This window comes from Tachysurus vachellii, chromosome 10 (genome assembly GCF_030014155.1).
Source record: "Tachysurus vachellii isolate PV-2020 chromosome 10, HZAU_Pvac_v1, whole genome shotgun sequence".
In the NCBI taxonomy this organism is placed as follows: domain Eukaryota; kingdom Metazoa; phylum Chordata; class Actinopteri; order Siluriformes; family Bagridae; genus Tachysurus; species Tachysurus vachellii.
In genome coordinates, this window is record NC_083469.1 from 12,885,504 (window position 1) to 12,908,251 (window position 22,748).

The following is a 22,748-nucleotide window of genomic DNA, read 5'->3' on the forward strand; positions in this document are numbered from 1 at the left end:
TGCGTAATTTACTTTTATGCACCATAAATTGTCATATGTTAATACTGGAGGCATTGAGTTACCGATCACCTTACAACTTCTACTACTTGTAATTTATTGCTGGCGTGATATATAGATAATATATATACACACACATATATACATATATATCCAAATGGAACAATGTGTCATGTGCAGAGCATTAAATGTACAACTTGATGTAAGAAATGTGCTCGAGTTGCACAGACACGACCCCTTTAAGACGTTAACCCAGTCGTGGAGCACAGGAGGCGGGGTTTCGTACTCAATGGTTCCTTCTTGTTGCTGCAGAGGGACTCTGTGCAGCGCATTAACCAGACTCTATAGTGGGTTCGCCCGGGATGCAGGGCACAAGATCTGATGGAAATACGTGTGGAGGAAACGATCAAGAGCTCGTTCGTTGTTATTTGCTCCATGTGGACGTTAGAGGTGATTATGGCTTGATCAATGTTTGAAATCTTGCACGCCGATTCATTCGCCCCCGCTTTTAGTGCGCACGGAAACGGGTTTATTTTCATTCTGGATGGATACGAAAATGCGTAAAACATGATCAAGATGGCAGCTGTACTTGTAGTTTATGTTAGGAATATAATGATTTGCTTACAGTCTCTGTAATGTTACCTGTGAATGTTGGCAGCTCAGCTAAATGATAACGTTATCCTTGTGTAATCCGCTATCAGGCGCTTGCTGTGAGTTTGTGACTCCCTGGTGCGCCTGCAATCAGCGCTTTATACGTGGAACCGAATAGAAAGGAGTGCAAATCGCTCTGGATCTTAACGGGACACGTGGGGATTAGTGAGTGGGCTGAAGAGAAGGTTTATATACACTGGTGCAAAACCAAAACCCAGCTAATACACATCTAAATGTATCTTAGTATTAAACTTTGCATTCATGATCTATCCGGAGTTTAAAAATGAGCACGTCGTGCATTAGTTTTGGCTTGATACGAGAGCCAAGCAAAAAGTTCACAGATAAACTCCTCGCTTAGAGATCCGTCCATTGATGGAATGCAGGACGACGCTCCAGCCGCGGAGGAACTGTGTCGAAGACGATAAGCGCACAAAGTGTTCACTGGGGGAAACATGGCACAGGCTAGTGGCGAGGAGAAGAAAACTCCTACAGGAGACGTTGACATAGATCCGGACTTCGAGCCTCAGAAAAGGCCGAGGTCCTGCACATGGCCTTTGCCCAGACCGGACTGCAGCACTGGGAAGCCTGAGCCAAACGAGGCGGACATTATTCCCGAGGAGGAGGACGAGGAGAGCGGCCCTGATCGCCGTGTGGACACCAACACACATACAGAAGAGCAAACAAGCTACACACGAGCTAAACAAAGCCACAACTCTGGTCCTTCTGGTCCAACGTTAAATACAACTAGTAATGACAAGGACAGTGACGGTTCTCGTTCTCCCAGCACCTCCCAAACGTTGGCCGCTGCAGCGACTGAATCGGGCATTACAACTCTCTCACTCCAGCAGCCCAGAAAATCATCCGCACGTAGAAATGCATGGGGAAATTACTCCTATGCTGATTTAATCACCCAGGCTATCGAGAGCTCCCCTGAGAAAAGGCTGACTTTGGCCCAGATCTACGACTGGATGGTCAGATCTGTGCCATACTTCAAGGACAAAGGTGACAGCAACAGCTCTGCAGGCTGGAAGGTAGGTGGGCTGCACACTAGAATTTAGAAATAATAATTAATAATAATAATAATAATAATAATAATAATAATCAGGCAGTAGGCTAAGTGCCTAATTTGGTGAATAGAAATTTACTGGATCTGGCTGGCAAAGGGCACACATGAAAAATTGGTAATGGGGTTGTGTGGTTTAGTGATTAAATGGGTGATGTCAAAAGGGTGTTCTAGTAACCAGAGATAAATAGAGCAGGGTTGCAAATGATAACCCCTCCTTAGCCTACATTTCATTTTGATTAGACCAGTGAAACCAGTATCTCCCATTGTTAATCTTGTAAAGGAAAGCAGAAGACGTTTGGGGGGCTCCGTAAGAATAACAGCGAGAAGAACAGTGCTGTCAGTAAATATGGCCAGTTGTTATAGTGGAAAAGTATATGATATGCAAAATTAAGCATGTAACATCAGCAGGACTACTGACTTGACCTTAATTTATTTCTTTCCCTTAATTGGTACAAGGCACTACAAATAACAGTTTCTATGGTTTGCATCAATATGTTCAAACACCTGTCAAGCCCCTTTCTCTCCCTTATGAGTTCATCAAAAAAGGTTGATGCAGTTGCAAAAAAAAGGTCAATATGAGTGTTGTTTTTTTTTTTTTTTATTAGAAAACTAATCTTCCCTATTAAAATGCAAAGACAAGTTTTATTTATATTGGGTTCAGGGATTGGTCTTGTATTGAAAAGCATTTTTTTCCAGAATGAAATGAAACTCTATGAATGTGCATGGAAAGACTGGATTTCAGTATAGGCACAAATCCTTTGAAATGAATAAACCTGAAGGACGACGGTGGTTTTGGTAACAATGTTTGGGGTACCAAAGACTTGAATGCAGACTGCATTTTTAAAATAATAATGTTGTTGTTGTTATTATTATTATTATTATTATTATTATTATTATTATTATTATTATTATTATTATATAGTAGTTTATGTACAGTTATATAACCCATTTAGAGAAGGTTTATAATTTTTGTTACAGTAATTTTTGAGCACAAAACTCTCTTTATGCTTAGTTCTCATTAAGGATTATCATTTGAGGATGATAAGGCCTTGCGAATTTAAATAAATAGAAAAAATGTTTCTTAAATTGGTCCTTGTGTCTTATGATTGTGAGACATGAGACAGTAAAGAAACAGTGTAGAGAAGTGTGCATTGTGAGATAAGGTTAATCATGTCGCATCATCTTGTGGCACAGAAAATTTGCATCTGCCTGCATTGGCTTTAGGAAGGGGGAAAAAAGGAAAGTATGAGGTTTTATTCGATACAGGAATTTGATTGGCTGCTTGGTCCCCACCTCCACTTCCTATTGGCTTGTGGCTTCAGGAAAAGGATCAATCAGCTGACTGGAAACTATGTAGGTCAGTGTGTGGCAGAATGTGAGGAGCTTGGTGTTTGACAGCTAGCTTTATGTAGGCTGGCAGCATTCCAGTGCTCTTCTGGAAAGGGACAAGTGCATGGCTTCAGAAGGATTGGCACAGGAATCATAGTATATTGCAGCTCATTATAAGCCATGCTGTTTTGTACCTAATAGTCTTTTGTGATCAGAGTATTACAGTGTGAGAAATGCTATTTTTTTTTAAGTAGTCCATTGGTTATTTATTGTTTAGTAGAGATTACTGTGTGAAGTATTAAATATACAATCAACATTCAGCATAGGAAAAGCAAAGTATTTGTGACTGCTGCATGGGTTAAGGAAACAATAAAACCTTAAGCCCATTGTTGTGGTCAATTCTTTTACAGCTATTGCTTTTGTATGGATATAAGACAACATACTAATCTGGAGTTCAAACAGTCATAACCATTTACATTGTAATGGTGAAAAGACAAATTTGCTGCATTGATGTGTCCTAGATTTGTCCATTAATAATACCTGAACTTGACCTTATTGATGAAATCAGTGATGAAATCAGCATTACATAAGTGTTGAATTGACCAGGCTTGAGTCCAGCTACAGAGTCCAACCAAATAACATTATGTAATTAAAAGCATCTAATAGGGAGACTTTGCTTAGGGCAGCCAATGCAAGTTATTCATCCAAGAATAAGCCTTTTATGCTATGGTAATTCTTACCCCGTGTATTTTTCTTACATAGTTGTACCTGTATCAAATATTAATATAGGAATAAACTCTTTTTTTTTCCCCCAACAGAACTCAATAAGACACAACCTATCCCTCCACAGTCGATTTGTCAGAGTTCAAAATGAGGGGACAGGAAAGAGTTCATGGTGGATGGTCAACCCAGAAGGTGGGAAAGGTGGCAAAGTACCCCGAAGGCGTGCTGTTTCCATGGACAATAGCAACAAGCTAATTAAAAGTGCTCGTGGCCGTGCTGCTAAGAAGAAAGCTGCTCTCCAAGCTGCTCAGGATGGAAGCTCAGAGAGCTCCTCCAGTCTGTCCAAATGGACTGGGAGTCCCACATCCCGCAGCAGTGATGAGCTAGATGCCTGGACAGACTTCCGCTCTCGCACTAATTCCAATGCCAGCACCATAAGTGGCCGACTGTCTCCTATCTTGGCCAACTTGGAAGTGGATGAGGTTGCTGATGATGACTCTCCCCTCTCTCCCATGTTGTACTCTAGTCCCAGCAGCATGTCTCCTTCCACTGGCCTGACTGAGCTGCCACGCCTTGCTGACCTTGCAGGTACTATGAATCTCAATGATGGCCTGTCAGACAACCTAATGGATGACTTGCTTGATAACATCAGTTTAACAGCTTCACAGTCTCCAGGCCAAGATGATAGTAGTGCCAGTGAACAAGGAAGCCCCGTGTTTACCTTCAGCTGCTCTGGAAGCAGTCTTGGGGTTCCCAACTCCATGTTTAGTCCGTTGTCTGTCACCAGCCTGCGGCAGTCCCCCATGCAAACAATTCAGGAGAACAAGCAGGCCACCTTTACTTGTGGTTCCCACTTTGGAAAGCAGAGTTTACAGGATATGCTCAGCTCTGAGCCTCATAACCACAGTGATGTCCTACTGACCCAGTCTGACCCATTGATGTCGCAAGCCAGTGCCTCCATGTCCTCTCAGAGCTCCCGTCGCAGTGGCCAAGCTGGGTCTGGGGGGCAAGTGGGACTCAAGAAGGTCTCACTGTCTGGATGGCGAATGAATGGAGTCTTGGGGGCAACAAGTGAGTCAGACTACCAAAGCCTGATTAAACACCATCTTCAACAGTCTCCATCCAGGAGCACATCTATGCAGCTCAGCTCCTCTGACTCCTTTTTGTCAGGTGTCAATGGCATCATGCCCTGTGTACAGTCATCAACTCAGGATCGATTCTCCACTGATCTTGATCTTGACGATTTCAGCCGTAACCTTGATTGTGACATAGACATCATCATGCAGAATGACCTGATGGACGCAGATGACTTGGAATTCAACTTTGATTCTCATCTCTTTTTCCATCAAAATGCGAATATGAATTCAGGGAGTATGTCAAATACCAAACAAACCTCATCTCAAAGCTGGGTACCAAGTTGATCAGCTCACGGAATGTAGTGATGGGGCAGAACAAAGATTTATAAACTGTCCCAACCTTTTAAACACTGTCCTGTGGTAAGGACATGTATAATAATCTGAAAACTACAGATTACAGTCAGCTAAATCAAATTTACTAACACTTTTGATGATTTAATGGTTTTGTCAGCAAAAGTAGTGACAATGATGAACATATGCTCGTACATGATGAGGTTTATGAAATTTATTTTGTAGTTTGACAACAAGTAGTTTGAAGGTCTGAAAGAACAGCTAAAGAAAACTGATGAAGCTGGAAAGGTGTTTGGTGTTTTTACTTAATGAAAATGAAGTTCCTAATCCCTTAATCTACTCAAAGAACTAGGCCTAGACAAATATTTCACTGTTACATTTATATTCTCTGTAAACATAGTTTAGAAGGTAAGATTCATATTGCTGGTACTTTCATTGATAGAAATACATGAATTCTGCCAAACTAGTCACATAATCATATAATAGACCATTTAGTTGGCCTGTTTACAACATAGACTAGAGAATGGTACTGTTTTTTGTCTTCAGAATTGACATGGGAATGTCTTGTGCAGCCTTTATTTTCATTGTGTAAACCAGAAAAAGGGAAGAAAAGTGATTGTGTGATGTTACTTTACTTCTTTCACAGAACAGCAAAATAAGACCAGCTAATGAGTTATTAAATGTAATGCTGTTAAAGGGTGCATTTTATTGAGTACTTGATCCTACAACTTGTTCTAACACCTCCATCCTAACTTCACCTGAAAAACTGAACATCTTAAAATAGTTTTCTGTGATGTGTACACTAAAATGTTTAGCATATTTATTGAAGAGGTAAGAAACTTTACAAATACTTACAGAATATTAGAACATCAATTGCCACTACATTTTTGTGTATAGTTGGAAAACCACCATTTATAAGCTTTTAGGGCTACAATGGCACACTTTTAGCCTTTGTACATATCTGCACACTCCATGGTGCTCTGAAGAGCATTGTTTTTGCTCTTATGGCAATATGCAGCAAGGATCACTTTGCATGCAAGAAGCAGCTGCAATCAGAGTAGGTTAGTTTGCTTACATGGACTGTACTTTACCAAGTTTGTTGAACTTTCGAAGCAAATTAGCTAACCAACAGTGAGCCTACTATTTTGTATGTTTGGTAGTAGTGCCATTTAGAAACCCCGTCACTTGGAAAACATCCAAGTGTTGTGTTATCATGGTTGAAATCCATTTTTCCCCCAAAACTTTAACATCTCTAGCACCAGTGGGCAGTCTTTTTATGAGTAATGTTGAGTTATGGTGGTCTTCATTGTTTACATAAACCCATTGTGCTAATAAAACCAAGAGTATTGTATATTGCTGTCCTGATAATGGCGTATTTATTTCAAAATATTAACTTTGGAAATGTATCCTGATTTCATGGTATTATTTAGGCATCAGTAGGAAATGCAGTTAAATGAAAAGGAGAAAAGTGGAATGAGAAGAGTTTTATGTTTCGCATTCCCTGTATACTAACAGAAGAGTTGAGTGTTTGCTAGAATAGCAATGTGCATTGGATTATTTAGGTAGTAGACTGGGATGGGATAGTGCATGTAAATAAAGCTTTGCACAGTTCTGTGATTGTCCTGGGTCCTTGTTGTCTTTTTAATAATGAAGGAGTATACTTATTCAAAGAAAGCTTGTTTTCCTTTGGAGGTCGTACAGTTCTACACAATTTTAGCACCTGATTCAATGAAAATAGCTGTCACAATATACTTTATGCAAACGGAAAGCCTAGTTTAATCAAATGCATAAACTGTTTTCTTGTGTATGTCACCACAATTATGCATGGAAGTTTTTACAGTCACTTACCACAAACACTATTGTCATTGGGCAATGCAGCTGCAAATTGATCATCTTTATTCCTTGATTTTTAATTTGTTCCACTGGCCAATATCAAAGGTGTTTAATAAAGGCTTTTTATCCACAATGCTCCATATGATGGCATCTATATTATCTTGTTGGCCAAAACTATTTTTAAACATGTAACAAGTAAATATTGTGAACTCTTCTGTTTTATTTTACATATAGAGTTATTCTCAGATTACTTCTGAAATTTGATATCGTTATAGGTCCATTGTTAAAATGTATTTAGAAGGTAGAGTAATGGTCATTTGAAAGAAGGATGAACAAACATTGTAAATACCTCTGACATTCATTACACACTACTAACCTACATTTATCACACAAGATACAACAAAAACTAATGTATTGGCTTCATGATATTTAAATTGTGTGCTCTCAGGAACTAATCCCTTATACCAAGCCAGAATTACACAGGTCATCTGTGATGTTACTCTGGCAATCAGCCTGTATCTGATTAGATTTTTCAGCTGGCTTACTTCAGTTTTGATCAAATGAACTATTTATTTTTCCAGCAGTTGAGATCTGACTCTGGTTGTAATACAATTTTTTACAGGGCAAGTTAGATTTGATCTGTTCGTAAAGGAGACATGATCCTACAAATGGGACGATGACAGAATTCCTTTTCTTCTTTTATGCCAGTGTTTCCTGTTGCCACCACAGCCCAAAATAGTAAAGAAAAAGTAATGAATTATCGTAATGTCGCCTTATTGATTTACAAAAGCACACAACACTTGTAAACGCTGCTGTGTTTAACTCTACAGTTTAAGGCATGTGTGATTGTCTCACAATTTCTCTACACCTAGTGACAGTAGAAATAATATGTTCTATATGTCCTTGTGCACTGATTGGTCAGAACCTCAGTGATGAGTTCTCATTGGATATAGGCTTTTTTTGCTGTCAACCAATCAGCTGGTCTGTATCCAAGTGAATTTGGGCTGTGGAGCTATTTAAGGCCTCAGTGGCGGGGAAATGTCTGATATTTGATTTAAAACGAGAAAATATTATACTTTATAATCAAGTTAAGTCAACAAGATAGAAAGAATGAACATTTATTTGTTTTTTGTTTCATAATTTATTGAAAGGGTTGACCTTGGGTGTATGTCATTATGTAAATTGACATTTTTTTAAAACAAAAAAATAGATAATAATAATAATAATAATAATAATAATAATAATAATAATAATAATAATGATAATGAAACTGTAGGATACGTTACTTTTGTAAATAATCGATATTCGTAAACATAGAAACACCCAAATTACATTATGACTAATAGTCTAGTGACCTACATTTTATGCCACAATTTTGACTTATAATCTTTTGGACTCTATACTTGGTTTTGTTATGATCACTCACTCACTCACTCACTCATTTTCTACCACTTATCCGAACTACCTCGGGTCACGGGGAGCCTGTGCCTATCTCAGGCGTCATAGGGCATCAAGGCAGGATACACCCTGGACGGAGTGCCAACCCATCGCAGGGCACACACACACTCTCATTGTTATGATCACTTAAAAATCAATTACATAAAACGTTAAACATTGTATATGCATAAACACTGTAAACTGTAGCATAAAAAGCATTTGCTATCGAGGTGCTTTGAGTCTGTACTCATTTCTAAGACGCAGGTCTACTGCATTGAATGACGTGTGAAGAAATAACAGAATGCCATATTTCTATATTATGACGTGTTTCTAACGCCATCTGCTGTTCAGAAACATTAAAGCAATTCGGAAGTATCTGTTATTATTTCTGAGCCAAAAAGAGGGAACTCGAGCGATTTGTTTTTATTGAAATTATGCTCAGTGCCGATTGAGGAAGATCAGAAATCATCAGTATGAAAATGTAATTTTATGTAATGTTGCTCACTGTAATGTTCAGCCAGTGAGTAGCTTCAACATGTTCTGTGTCCAAGCTACACAGAAGCTGAACCTTTGGACATTCTGCAGCAGATTGACACTCCATGGGAGCCTGGCAGGTTTGACTAGGCTGTTCAAGTACTTCAGACTCAGTTAGAAAAAATGAAGAAGTGGTTCCACAGTGGCACAAGGGTCTAGGCATTCAGCTACATGTTTAGTGACTAAACGTTTGCATCCCAACAATTCCAGACCATTCCAGACCAACAAATCCAGACCATTTAAATTCCAGACCAGGGTCCAATGGATTTTAAGAAGCACGGCATTTTTCTTTCCTCTGTTGATTAGCCTGACACTAGTCAATCACTAAAAAAGGTCACTTAGCTCTCTCTTCCATACATTCAGCTGCCCTATAATGCTTCTTGAGAAATGCTTCTTCTAAAGATATACTGGCTCTGTTTTCCTGTCTCTAAGCAAGCATTGGCTTTCGATAGTTCAGTTTAATAGCTGTGATGCAACACCTGTAGATTTCTACATGCAGATGATGTTACTGATGCAATCTCAGAAACTCCAGTTCCTGTTAAAATCCCCACATTTACATTAACACTGGGTAGAGTATATGGGTTAATATTAGGATGGAGGATAATAGTGCAATTCTGGTGATTTCCCTGCTTCTTAATGATTTACACAGATTCAGGTTCTCAACAGACTTGCAGATGAATATATGTAATTGTGTTGATTGTCAAGAACATCTTTTCTCAGTGTTACTCATGCTGCATGGAGGGCTGCATAACACAGTTGGATGGCAGCATTATCCACCCCCTGATGCATGCATGGGCTCAGAGACACAGATGACTGGCTGGTGTCACTGTGACTGATAGGTGATATAGGGAATTGATAGAGTATTCAGGGTTTCTAACTATGAATGATTTTGGATTCATCAGGCTCTAAACTCACTTACTGGATAATAGGGTGAATGCTTTTCTGTTGTGCCAGTCTGGAGCTCCAGCATTCTGCCACTTGACATCAGAATGTAGATACCAAATCAGCATGGCAATTAGAAAAGACTGTTTTAGAATAACCAAATAAGGTTGTTAGTTTTGCTTAAACATGTTATGTTATGGAAAGCATGAATGATGTGATAGATGCCATCAGAAACTTAAAGGAGCCAACAATTACTTTAACAACCAGTGGAGGGAATTCTCACAGATAGTCTTTAAAGAACCCTGGGCAAGGATCCAACTAAAGCTTGATAAAAACAAATCCTGCTTTTTATAAAAAACTGTATAGTTTTTTTTTTGGGAAACATTTTAACCAGTATTTCTTTGCTTCTTATAATTAGATGTGTAACAGAAATGCATGTGTTCACTTGATATATGATGATTATTCAAGAAGATGCATGGTAGAATGGAGATTTATTACCCGAGTATGAGAGCTCTGGCTTAGCAGATGGGGAAGAAACAGGAGTATGAGGCTTTGCTGGCAGACAACCAGCTCAACCAAGCTGTTCAAACCCCTCTATGAGCCATGGAGGTTGACGTCAAGACATTAGAGCTAGATGCATTTTTTCTTAACTATGTTGAGAGACTGTTTCTAATTTACTTAATGTTTTCATATAATTCATTTAATTGCTCATATTATTTTCTGACACTCATTTTCTTCATTTCTATATAACATGATTGTGAGTACGATGCTATTGTGTAAGTATCCTGTTCTGTTTGTTTATGTGGAGCAGCTGCTCAGTCTGTTGGAGAGCATAAAAAGGACAGACCTGATCAGAGGAAGATAAACAGGGAAATGAGTGTAGTGATGTCAGAACAGGCCCAGCATGACAAGGCCCTCCCCATAGGTACACCACACACTGTTGTACTGTGCAGACTCATCAGAAAGCAGTGCCCACTGCGGGAGTCTGGGAACCGAGCCTAGCTTGCACAGAAAGAAGTCGTCTATAATCTAAAGGTGTACATCCTGAAGCATGCAGTCAACGGCCTAAATCTCCTTTTGCTTCATGGAGTTATCTGTATGTTCAGAAATGTAAGTGAAAATTACAAAAGATTGTTTAAGGATAACTTGATAATTTATTTGTGCTTAAATGAGCTGCTTGTTTGTGTTAACACAGATATGTTAATGCTAATATAACACTAAATGATGAAACTAAGTTTGACAACAATAAGTCGTTTCTAATGACTAGAAGCTAAGAGGTTACAAATCATTAATATTTGATGATGGTGATGATGCAGGGGTTACCGAAGATGATATTCTCCATGGTCCACCTGAAGAAGTGTATGACTGGCCCTGGCTGTGCTATGAAGAGCAATGAGTGCAGTAGCTTTCTGCTTTACTTCCAGCTCTACAAGCACCTACTTCATCAGTGTGAACTGCCTTATCAAGTAAACTCACCATTCAGCGCTCTGTCTGCACAGATCCTGTAATTGATTTTTAGCTTATTCTACAGTTACATTCAAACAATCACTGCAATAAGGTATGCACAGTAGGGCAGTGTACAAACATGGTATTTGTTATTGACAGTAGTGGAACTGTGAATTGCAAGTTAAAATTGTACACTTCATTCCAGTTACTAAATCTACATAAACAGCAGAGATATGGGGCAGATATGATATAAGAGATATGTTTCTTTTCTATATCCGCAGAATATGACACCATCTTTCTAGAAGTACAGTAGAAATACACTATATGTGTGCATAAAGTATATGGATTCCTGGACATCTCACCCATATGTGCTTTTTGTACAGCCTATTGCAGATTTATTTTTATCTTGTAACAAACTCCACATTTCTGGGAAGAGTTTCTACTAGATTTTGGAGTTTGACCATTTATTTCAATGAAGGTAAATTTTAATGCTATAGTGTACAAAGACACCCTATTCAATTATATGCTCATATATTTTGGGGAAGAACCACTGGTGTCCATATAGCGAATATCATCACAGGGTGATCATGAGTCATCCTGCATTTAAGCACACACATCCTCTCACATACCACAAACAAACCATTTTAATGATTAAATTAAAAAAATATTATGTATAACATTTTAATTAATAAATATATGCAGATAAGTTAGTCCAAGAAAAGTGCCACTGTTAATTCCAATATTGAGACCATGGACAAACTGAGAGACTTGTTTTAGAAAACAAAAACACAAAATTTATTATACAAATACATCAAAATACACTTGGAAAAAGAAATACATGCAAAACTCTAAAACATCTAGAGACCTCAATGTTAATAAGATAGATGAAAGGTAGAATTGCACATCTGAGCTGAACATGTATGGGTTTACTCTTTTGTTTTAAATTTACAGAGCTTGCAGCCCCTGTGTTTAGTTGTATACCAGTTTCAGTAGAATTTCTATATATGATCCAAAACTTTGTATAACAATTCAGTTTAGTGGGCAGATGCGCATCCCATCACAGGTGTGTAATGTATTACTGATCAGTGTAGACATATAATTTAATAAAGTGGCAAGTCTTTTGTTATCAGTGGGGCTGAATTAGGCTTGATCCTTGGCCATTTTGTATAAACTGTTATTATTAACCCATGAGTAAAACCTCACTTTTTGAGCCAACCCATGCAATTCCAACTGATGAATAGAATAATTTGTCCTGTTCCCATGAGTATGATCCTGAGCAGTCCTGATTAATTTTTTTTTATTCTGTTTTGTTCCTAGTTCTGTGGGGTGAGACTTGTGGTATAGAGGTATGAGACTGTACCTGCCTGGATTTGAAAGGTCTGTCCCTGGATCTGAGTGTTGGGGATCTGCTCACTGGTCTGGCTGATAGAGATTGGAAGGCTGGCTTGGCTGCTGATATGGATAGCACCTGTGTGACTCTGGTTGTGCTGTTCTCTAGGAGGTTCCTGTGTAGCAGAAAGCTGAGGTATGGCTTGCTGGATTACCTGCAGCGGATGAAGGGGCCGTGAATTAATTTGCAGCTGTTGTGGAGCTCCATGCTGAACCTGAAAGTGCTCCATTGCCTCTTTAGTCAATGTGATGACGTGCATCTGCTCAGCTTGTTCGCTGCTCACCTGGCCTTCAACCACACTAATGGTCTGGATTTGTGCACTGGGATCTAGTTCATCCTGAGTGACCAAGGCCAGGTTCTGAATATGTGCAGAGGGATGAGAGAGAACAGTGAGACTGGAATGGGTCTGGGCTTCTGCTGTCATTTCCTCAGGTCCACTCTCACCACTGATGATGCTAATGCTGCCCGCTTTCTGGCCTGCCACTAGGTTAATATTGTCTACTTCACTAGTAACCACTAACTGGATCTCCTGCTCAGTGTGACCTGGGACCTGGTACTGCTGCAGTTCCAGGACATTGTGAATCTTCTCATTTACTGCCATTGTTTCCACTGTGGTTAGTTGTGTGCCCTCCACATCTGGCCGCTCTTTATTGTGAGTTTTAATATGCGCTTTAAGATTGTCCAGACGAGTAAAAGAAAGACTACACACAGAGCACATGTAGGGCTTTTTCCCTGTGTGAGAGGCAACATGGCGTCTTCTGGCGCTCGGATCAGAGAAGGACTTGCTGCAGATGTTGCACACATATGGCTTTTCTCCTCTAAATGGGACAAGCAAAGAATAATTAATACATCAAATTCATGCCAAGTTTAATGCTGTAACTGATTCAGTAATGTCCAAAAAAGTATACCTGTGGATTCTGATGTGTGTCTGCAAGGTGCTCTTGGTAGTAAAACACTTTCCACAAATCTCACATGTAAAAGGTTTCTCACCTAAAACAAGTAAATAGTAGCTGATGAACTGTGATTTGTTTTCCAGACTCTGAGGTAGGCTTTTGTGCTTTATGTCCCATTTTTAATAAAATATAGGAGATGAAACAGTGACCCACAAAGCAAATTGTGCATTCTGTCAATAGAAAAGTAAGCTAGCATTGACAGGAATGATTTCCAAACACTAGGATTGATGCTGTTATAAAGGCGAGAGAAAAGGTATCCAGCTATTATACAGAAACGAGATATGACACTAGCTTTTTGCCTAGGAGCTTAAACTACAGTTTAAGTGTACAGTTCACTGTAAACGGTACTGATATTAGCCATTTAGACTACTAAAGCAGGTGTTCCATTACCTGTATGTGTTCTCAGATGCTTTTTAAGTTGTGCTGCATCCTTAAACTTGTGGTGACAATATGCACACTCAGGTAATGCTTTTCCACTATGAAGCCGGTAATGACTATTTAACTGCCTCTTTTGGCTGTAGGTTTTTCCACACTGGTCACAGCTAAAAGATTTCTTTTCTGAAAAACAAAATAGATACACCAAATACATAATAACAGGACGTGGAATGTAATGGCTATGGTTATGGTTTATGATTTTTCTTAGAAACTTTCCTTACCTGCATGCAGGTTCATATGTTCCTGCAGGGAGTGCTTTGTGGAGAGAGCTTTAGAGCAAATATTGCACACAAATGGCTTCTCACCAGTATGCATGCGCTGATGAACTAACAGGGTGTGTTTCTGTGTAAAGCAGTTTCCACAAACATGGCACCGAAACGGTTTTTCTCCTGCAAAGATCCATAAAAAAAGATATCGTAAAGGCTCATTTAATATACACATTCATTGAAACCAATAAACCGACTATTTTCAGATTCACCTGTATGAGTTCGCTGATGTATTTTTAAAAACAGATGGTTTTTAAAAACCTTGCCGCAGTCATCACAGCGTGGTTCTGTTGCTGGGTATTTTCTCTTTCTACCTCTCTTTCCCAGCACTTTTCCTTCACCAATTTCTTCTCCTAGCTTGTAGCTTTTCAGTTTCACCGGCTGTCTTATTTGGCGCTTGCCATGCCGAGGTCTATCCTCACTTGGCTCATAATCAGCATCATCTGAGTCATTGAGAATGGGATTAGAGTTGCATGTAGGCTCAGATAACTCTGCTATAGATTTAGCAGGTTCACGAAGTCTGTTCTTTTTTACACTTGATTCCTGAGGTAGTAGTACTAAGCCTGGTACTAAGGGGTTAGTGTTTTTCCTTGGCCGTCCCCTTTTGCGCTTGGAAACGGTTTCGTTTTTGCTTGTGTCACCCTCACCTACTTCTGAGCACACACTTGGTGCTGAGGCTGTACTGCTATGTTGAAAGTCTGAATGAGCTTTGACTAGCTCGCTTATTTCTAGCAAGCGGGCCACGTCAAGCAGCTGCTCAGTGCTGCTCTCCTCCACCGATACATTGGCACAGTAGATGAACTCAAGCACAGACGCAAAGGTCTTTGCAGCCATGCCATCCAGCCTATACACCGTCTGACAGGCCTGCTCTTCAGCAGTAAACATTAAGGAGAAATATTCACTGCTTGCAGCCAGCAGTGCCTTATGTGCCTTAAAATGTACATCCTCTACAATGAGCGTAATATCACAAAGTATTTGTCTTTTCCTCAGCGTGTCAAATTTATTAAGGATTATGTCCTTATGTGATTTGGAATGAAGGGTCAGCAAGCTGGGCGTGTGAAGTTGTTCAGACATTCTGCTTTGTGCGTCAACCTATAAAACGGACAAAAAGGCATCATCACCCAAAAAAACATGTTTGTGTATATAAAATATTGTCATTGTATGGTTATCATGGACTTTTAGATCAATAGATCAGTCAGCGACACAATGCTTTATAGCACCTGACCCATCATGAGATGAGAATTTTCTGTATCAAACATTATATTGACATTATGTGTATCAAAAAAAATAAACAAATCAGAGAAGATAATTGTCTGAAATGTCCAACACAAACTGGTATAAATCGAATACACTGCGTTAACAGATAACAACAAACGACTGAAGGTTTTTCAGTAACTAGACTAGTTACCCCCCTCCTCTTCCTTGTCGCGTGTGAGCTTCACCAATAGGCTCACAAACTACAGATATCGCATCAAATAATCACATGAGCTAAGGGAACAGGTTTGTCGAGCCAATGATATGCCTGAATCGTGAGTAATTTCGATTTTATTTCACACGTCTGGCAGACAAAGTGGACTATTTCCCTCTCAAGTGCGTTATACAGTAGGTGAGAATCACAGTCGTCTATTTCACACATCAGTGTCTCTGTTCTTTCTTCTATTTAGCACTGAATGCTAACGGACTGACTGTAAAAAGACCGCCATGTTAACTGATAAACAGAGGTTTTTTCATGCATTTTCGGAACACACTGCTAAAAACAACAGCGTATGTGGAATATGAACGTCTTGTGAATTAATTTTTACACACCTTAAGAACCTGTCAAGGACATAGATGTAAACATAGATACAAAGCTTCCAGGACCTTACCTTCAACAAAAACAGCCGTATTGTCGCGAGATTTCAGATTAAAGCTCTAAAACCCGACACTGATGCCCTCTTGTGGCTAGTCCTTTAACTAGAACAGTGCTATTTTGTACAGAACCAATAAAATGAACCATAATTCCAGCTGTTTTTATTTTACCCCACTCTGAAAGCACCCTGATTTTCTGTCTCAGTGTCTCTGTTTAATACTAATCATAGCTTTGATCCTACAATCTCTATATTAAAAAAACAACAATGATTTGTTTCATGATTTTTTCCCAATGATACAAATGCATTTGCTATGGCTGTAGTTTTTCTTTTCAGCTCTTTTCTCTCACTGGTAGCATAGGTTTGTGTTTGTAGTTATGAGTAAATATCATTCAGTAAATTAATTGTACAATCGGCTCTCGTAGTTTAGCTGTATTAACGCGTTCTAATGCCAATTAAAAAATTCATCCCCTGGATGAAACCTTATCATACAAGAGACTAGCCGAGAGTCTGCTGTCCACATTTTAGACACCCTGGAAGTAGTCTCAGACAAACACGTTACAAAAAACTCCAATTACATTTGGATGAAACCTGTGTCACATTGTTATTACTGATATATACGGTGTTACATATTTTTCCTCAGCTAATATGCAATAAGCAATGACCTCATGTAAAAAAAAATACACAGTAATGGTGAGGAGTGCATGCAGTGTGGAGGTGTCTCTCTTTAATCATAGCTTTGATCATGCCCATTATTATGTTTTTTTTTTTTTTTTTAGTTTGCTGCATAACACACAGCTATGTACCTGGAATGTAAGCTATATTATGCAATATTTTTGCTGTGTGTTGTTATGGCTGAGGTTCTGGATGTGCACAGAGAAAACTGGTATTGGTATTTGAGATCACACTGTTGCTTTTACGTAACATAACACAAGGGAAGCAGTACATTTTTGTCATACATTTTACTGTTTAAACTTAACTGCATAATCTGCAACTTCAGCTAAAATGGTAAAGATTATTTTTCAGCACTGCTTACAAGGACAAGAAGCGTGATCTTTGCTCACTTATAAACATTACTGTCCTCGTTTACAGATTAACTTTTCTTGTAAACACCCCTTATTGTGTATCAGAGGTTAAATGAGTCCACCAGGTTTGGCAGGTCTCATACATATATATACTGTATAACTTTGTTCCTTGGGCATTCAGTCTATTGTTGCAGGAATACTCCAGCATGATGAAGGTGAAAGTTGCCGTAATTGGAGCTGGCATAGTTGGGATGTCTACAGCTGTGTGTATAGCTGAGGCTTTGCCCTTCTGCACCGTCACTGTTCTGGCTAAGGAATTCTCTCCAGACACCACCAGTGATATAGCTGCTGGGATCCTTTTGCCCAAGGAGATACCAGGTAGGAAGGACTCTGCTAAAATTCAAAAAAGCATCTTTAGTTCTAGGCAACCATTCAAAATAATGTTGATTTCGCACACTGTGTGTGCACCAGGTATTCCTCTGGAACGTCAGCTGTGTTGGTTTAAAGGCACGTTTGATCATCTGCTGGCAATTTCTGAATCAACACAGGCCTCAGAAGCAGGAGTATTACTGAGCTCAGGGTATTGTATTAACCTTTCATATGGATTGCATCATCAATACAGTGTAAGATAATGAGGCAGTGCTCATTAAAGTACCATTTTTATGTACTACGGATTATGTTTTTTAATGATTATCAATCTGATTTTTTAGATACCAGCTATTCAAAGAGGTCCCTAGTATCACAAAACCATACTGGGCTGATATTGTGTTTGGATTTCGGACTATGACAGATCATGAGATGAAGAGATTCCCTAATTATAAACTTGGTCAAGCTGTAATCACTTTAAAGTGTGAAGGCCTCAGATATCTGCCATGGCTGGAGAAAAGGTAAAAAATTATTATTCGTTTGTTATTCATTTAAAAGGAATCAAGCAATGGTCATAGTACAGAGCAGCAAAGCATCTTTAACATGATCTTCTGGGACCTTGTTAAGTCTTTTAGTAGTTCTGAAAGTACTTTTTATCTTTTGGATTCTTGTTGATCTTGTTGTGTAATTGTCTGGCCAGTGTTTTATTAAAGTATGTTTTTAATTAAAGATTGACGAAAACTGGAGGTCAGATGAAACGAGAAAAAGTTACTGACCTTCAGAAGCTTGCTGAAAGCTATGATGTCATCGTCAATTGCTCCGGCCTCGGCTCTCGTTATTTGGTGGGGGATGAGCAGGTCCACCCTATACGTGGTCAGATCATCAAGGTTCACGCTCCATGGGTGAAGAATTTCATTCGTGTGTTAGGTGAAAATACCTACATCTACCCTGGCATTGATTATGTCACTCTGGGGGGTACGCAGCAGGTAAATGACTGGCGCTTGGAGGTGGATAAGGATAACAGTAAAGACATCATGAAAAGCTGCAGTGAGCTTATACCATCCCTAAGAACAGCTCAGGTGCTGGGCGAACAGGTGGGGCTGAGGCCTGGCAGGAGAAACCTGCGTCTGGAGAGAGAATGGCTGCAGGTTCAGGCTCGTCAGGTGCCACTGGTGCACAATTATGGCCATGGCTCCTGGGGCATCTCACTGAGCTGGGGCACTGCACTGGAGGCACTGGATTTGGTGAGGAAAAGTCTACATGAGAAACCCCCTCATGCCAGACTATGAATGCACAGAAGCCATATAGTCATGCTGATTACATAAACTCCCCAGAGTTTTTCAAAGTGGGGCAAATCAGAGTACATTCAAATACTTGAGGGCAGGTCACCAAAATATTATTTAAAAACTATATATATATATTACTACATATGTAGTGAACCAGATTTTTGAGGATTAACTGTAGCAGGATGCCAAAGAAAGTAATATTAATAAATTCATGCTTCTCTTCAGAACAAATGACACTAACCACTTTAGTTAAGGACTCTTTCAAAATTTCACAAAAGGTTTTCCATACTTAATGGTTGGAAACATCAACATGTATTAGCTCTAGTAATGTTCTGCACCATATTTGCTCTGATAAAAATAGTTGCTTCTGCCAGAATTGCTTCCAGCTGTTTCAGGTTTCTCTGGCTTCTCTTTCACTTAACATTTTTCATAGTGTTTTCTTTCATGATATTAAATTCTTTAAATACTGCAACAGCCACTTGACACATAAGGCATATTTACTGTGGGTCTAGTGAGTATTCTTATTTCCAGCTCTTATTAAATTACTCACATTCACTGTTAATTTTAAACTTTTTGCCTATAGTTATGGCTAAATATAATTCAGTAAATTCATGCAGTACTTAGATGGATGGAAATGTTCATAAAATTCCTTTGTTACAGTATATTCTGAGGATGCCTTTGTACTTCATATCAAAAGAGTACATGACTAACACACGCTTATCCTTGAATAATAACTGTAAAGCACATGGGACCAAATCTGTGTGTGATGTTTGATTTGATTTAACACACACTGGCCTGCAATTCACTAGATTTCAATCCTATTGAAAACTTTACGGATTAGTTGGAACAGTAGGTACAGGACACCACTGGGCTCTTTACCTGACAGATCTGATGCTGTTGTTAAGGTGACTAGAGGAAAAGGCACCTAAATGTAAGCGATTTAATTGCAATAAATAGGAAGCTGGTCGAAGACTGTCATTGTCTGTCAATGTCACTGTCATTATTATTAATTAATTCTTTGAATTTTAAAAATTCTTTGAAAGTTGAAAAACTTGCACTAACATTCTTTTATGTCATGTTTAGAACACATGATGACTAACATGCTGTTCAAGTCTTGTTAAAATAATTTTAATAAACACAGTTTTTGATCCACAGAATTTTCCTCATCTGATTTTGTCATGATAAACTACATGGTCTATCATGGTTACCCTAAAAAACATACATTTCTATGGTTTCTTTAATTCATGTAAAGTGGATACATGTTGCCAAAAAGAAATTTGCTTAAATGCAGAGAAGCAAGAGAATGAAGCAGCATTTAGAGAAGTAGTAGGAGTTACTTCTCTGAACTTGAAGGAGAGTTGAAGCATGATCGAAATAAGAGAAAGAAATGAGAGATCAAGAATTAGGAACTTGCATAGAAAAGAGAACTTGCCTGGGTTTTTTTCTTCTATGAGCTACAGAGGACATAAAAGGAAACTGCTAGACTGACGCTAACTGTAGTTAAGTAGAAAAGTTTCTTTGAAACTTAGAGGAGAACAAGGCAAATCGAAGGCAAACGAAGACATGCATAAGATGGAACTCAGTGCAAAGAGAAGGAGGATTTATCCAAGAAAGATCATTCTCAAGTCAATAATGTGCCTTAAGTTGAATGTATAGACACAAAGAACAAGTAAACACAAAGAAAGCCACGCTTCTACATATTCCTATACTCCAGATAGGATAGGAAAAGAGCCACTGGGAAGACAAGGGATGGAGTGGGTGCATTCATGGTGTACAAACATCAAGACTGAATACTTAACTTGGAGGCTCTTACACTGCATTGTATACATTTCATCTGTGTGTATATTCCAACATAAAGCGTCAGTAAGGAATGTCCAGTGCATGCAGGAGAAGTCAAACATCCCCTGCTTATTCATGAGGGACTTTCACAGGCCTTTCACAGACAATATGAAAAAGAATCCTTAAGAGGAACCAAACTCAAAAGGAAACCCCTCATCTGAGTGACACTAAAGAGTGTGATCATAAAGAATTTCCTTTCTATAACTGTATATAGTCAAATGCAGTTGTGTAACCAGGAGCTTTTGAGCAACTTGTAAGTATTGTAAGTAGAATCAGCATAGTTTCTGAACTCATTCCTGTCGAAGCCATCAAATCTTCACTGATGAAGCACAAAACCGACCGCAGCAGCAGCAACTAACAGACACTGAAAATCAACCCAAACTAAAAAGCTTATCGTTTATCATTAATATATCATAACACCATGTTTTTTGCTTTCTTTTTTTATTATGTTGTTCCTAAGAAGATATTTAAGTTCATTTGTATAATCTACACACAAGACCATTTCAAAGGATTAAAGCTATTTCAGAGGAGTAAAGTGGGTCATGGCACAATACAGACAGCATCCTTGAATTCACCCTGTAACAATGAAAACATAATAAATATTTAGTTTCATAAACAATTTTTGAGAAAATATATAGAAATTAGACAACAGACAACATGGTGTGACAAACATATGAAAAAAGATAACATCCTCACCTTTGTCTTTGACAAAAAAGTAACAGGACTATTTGAATACATATATTTGAAAACTGTTCCCTACATTTCAGTAGCAAAGAAGGTTGTGACCCTCATTTTCAATTGAATACACAGGAAATGGTTGGATTCTTCGTTCGAGAGTCTTACATACAAGTCTAAATTCAAAGAATTTAAAAATAAACTAAAAAAACTCATAATTGAGACTCTTTAATCACAATCTTCATTTTTCAAGGTGAGACTAAACACATTTTAAAACAAATGCAAATTCACGAGTCATCATAGAGAGCTCCTATCGTATATATTTACACTTAAAAGGCAGCAGTCGTACTTCACAATCAATCACATTCAACACATTATAGTTTACAAATAGCCTGATTTAAAGATTTAAAATGTTATTAAGATGCTGATCTGGTGCTGGCTAAATACAAATATTGAATTAATTGTATTCTATATAACCATGAAAAAAAAAACGACAAATTCAGAACAGATGTATGTATGTATGTATTTGATTTCACAAAACTATTTTTCATAACCTATTAAAATGTAAAAAGCTGAGCAACATCACAATATCATAGATCTGTGGTATCACAAAATCTTTTTATATCATTTTAAAACTACAAACTGTGATTAGACGCAGCTAAGAGTGTTAAAAATTTGTACCGAATATTAAAAAATTGTTAAATGTTCAGATTTTATGATTTCTTTGTTCTTTTCAGCATTAAATATGTTATTTGCAGACATTAAATAATAGCATCACCTACCTTAATATTTCACAGGTCTTTAATGAATTGCAATGCTGCTATTTTGCTGGCAGCTTGTGTGCAAACCAGAATTTTGTTATATAAGTTTATCATAGAAATGTTTTCAAGTGATGTAATGTTTCTCACAGGATATATATTTGTGTGTGCCATATTTCCTGTCTCTAACTAAATCTGCATTAACGTGACAAACAAAAAGTCATTTTAACAAGAAGCTAAATTATAAATTGGTTTCAGGAACAGTGTACAGATTTCCTTCATGATCGTAAGTAACATTTGTCCTTCATTCAGCCCTTTTACATTTTCATCCTTCATTGCTGTGACTGATGCTGGTCTCTGGTGAGCTGCTGTATTATCAGACAGTCGATCAATCATCTGTGAAACAGCTGACAACATGAAGGCCTGGATTCCAGCATCTCAAAGGATTATAGCTTTATACAAATCTCTGATAATCCTCTCAGTGGGATCTAAGGAATAAAAGAAATTAGAAATGAAGAATATTTGAGTCACTTAACTGATGCTGAAAATGTGAAAAGTCACTTTCTAATCTCAAATACACTCA

At 38.4% G+C, this 22,748-nt stretch overlaps 4 protein-coding genes across 10 annotated transcripts in view; 2 read left to right on the top strand and 2 right to left on the bottom strand.

Annotated features, from left to right (window-relative positions):
- The first annotated feature begins 226 nt into the window (after positions 1-226).
- On the top strand, positions 227-6,810 carry foxo3a (forkhead box O3A). Its single transcript, XM_060879547.1, has 3 exons — positions 227-447; positions 699-1,679; positions 3,862-6,810. The coding sequence occupies exons 2-3, from the start codon at positions 1,101-1,103 to the stop codon at positions 5,185-5,187; spliced, it is 1,905 nt and encodes a 634-aa protein (XP_060735530.1). The 5' UTR covers positions 227-447; positions 699-1,100; the 3' UTR covers positions 5,188-6,810.
- A 5,247-nt stretch (positions 6,811-12,057) lies between these two features.
- zbtb24 (zinc finger and BTB domain containing 24) lies at positions 12,058-16,286 on the bottom strand. Of its 2 annotated transcripts, none has more exons than XM_060879556.1 (6): positions 16,235-16,286; positions 14,582-15,461; positions 14,325-14,492; positions 14,059-14,226; positions 13,624-13,705; positions 12,058-13,533 (listed from the first exon to the last, which is right to left on the bottom strand). In XM_060879556.1, the coding sequence occupies exons 2-6, from the start codon at positions 15,441-15,443 to the stop codon at positions 12,639-12,641; spliced, it is 2,175 nt and encodes a 724-aa protein (XP_060735539.1). In that variant the 5' UTR covers positions 15,444-15,461; positions 16,235-16,286; the 3' UTR covers positions 12,058-12,638. The 2 variants fall into 2 exon arrangements, with proteins under 2 accessions (XP_060735539.1, XP_060735538.1); XM_060879555.1 differs by having other exon boundaries at positions 16,176-16,235.
- On the top strand, positions 15,820-20,050 carry ddo (D-aspartate oxidase). 2 transcript variants are annotated; one of them, XM_060879557.1, is made up of 5 exons: positions 15,820-15,975; positions 17,423-17,619; positions 17,713-17,821; positions 17,952-18,128; positions 18,338-20,050. In XM_060879557.1, the coding sequence occupies exons 2-5, from the start codon at positions 17,448-17,450 to the stop codon at positions 18,894-18,896; spliced, it is 1,017 nt and encodes a 338-aa protein (XP_060735540.1). In that variant the 5' UTR covers positions 15,820-15,975; positions 17,423-17,447; the 3' UTR covers positions 18,897-20,050. The 2 variants fall into 2 exon arrangements, with proteins under 2 accessions (XP_060735540.1, XP_060735541.1); XM_060879558.1 differs by having other exon boundaries at positions 15,846-15,971.
- A 1,089-nt stretch (positions 20,051-21,139) lies between these two features.
- sash1b (SAM and SH3 domain containing 1b) overlaps positions 21,140-22,748 on the bottom strand; it is a 59,420-nt gene continuing 57,811 nt past the window's right edge. For all 5 annotated transcript variants that reach the window (XM_060879551.1, XM_060879550.1, XM_060879549.1 and 2 more), the window contains one exon: positions 21,140-22,653. In XM_060879551.1, coding sequence (XP_060735534.1) covers positions 22,612-22,653 — 42 coding nt within the window. In that variant the 3' untranslated portion in view covers positions 21,140-22,611. The remainder of the gene's footprint in view (positions 22,654-22,748) is intronic.

Excerpts from the sequence above, each read along its gene's own strand:
- zbtb24 (XM_060879556.1), bottom strand. The coding sequence starts at position 15,443 with ATGTCTGAACAACTTCACACGCCCAGCTTGCTGACCCTTCATTCCAAA. Across the intron at positions 14,493-14,581 it reads ACATCAGCGAACTCATACAG|GAGAAAAACCGTTTCGGTGC; the intron begins GTGAATCTGAAA and ends GGATCTTTGCAG. Across the intron at positions 13,706-14,058 it reads GCATCTGAGAACACATACAG|GTGAGAAACCTTTTACATGT; the intron begins GTAATGGAACAC and ends TACTTGTTTTAG.
- ddo (XM_060879557.1), top strand. The coding sequence starts at position 17,448 with ATGATGAAGGTGAAAGTTGCCGTAATTGGAGCTGGCATAGTTGGGATG. Across the intron at positions 17,822-17,951 it reads GGAGTATTACTGAGCTCAGG|ATACCAGCTATTCAAAGAGG; the intron begins GTATTGTATTAA and ends CTGATTTTTTAG. Across the intron at positions 18,129-18,337 it reads CTGCCATGGCTGGAGAAAAG|ATTGACGAAAACTGGAGGTC; the intron begins GTAAAAAATTAT and ends TTTTAATTAAAG.
- foxo3a (XM_060879547.1), top strand. The coding sequence starts at position 1,101 with ATGGCACAGGCTAGTGGCGAGGAGAAGAAAACTCCTACAGGAGACGTT. Across the intron at positions 1,680-3,861 it reads ACAGCTCTGCAGGCTGGAAG|AACTCAATAAGACACAACCT; the intron begins GTAGGTGGGCTG and ends TTCCCCCAACAG.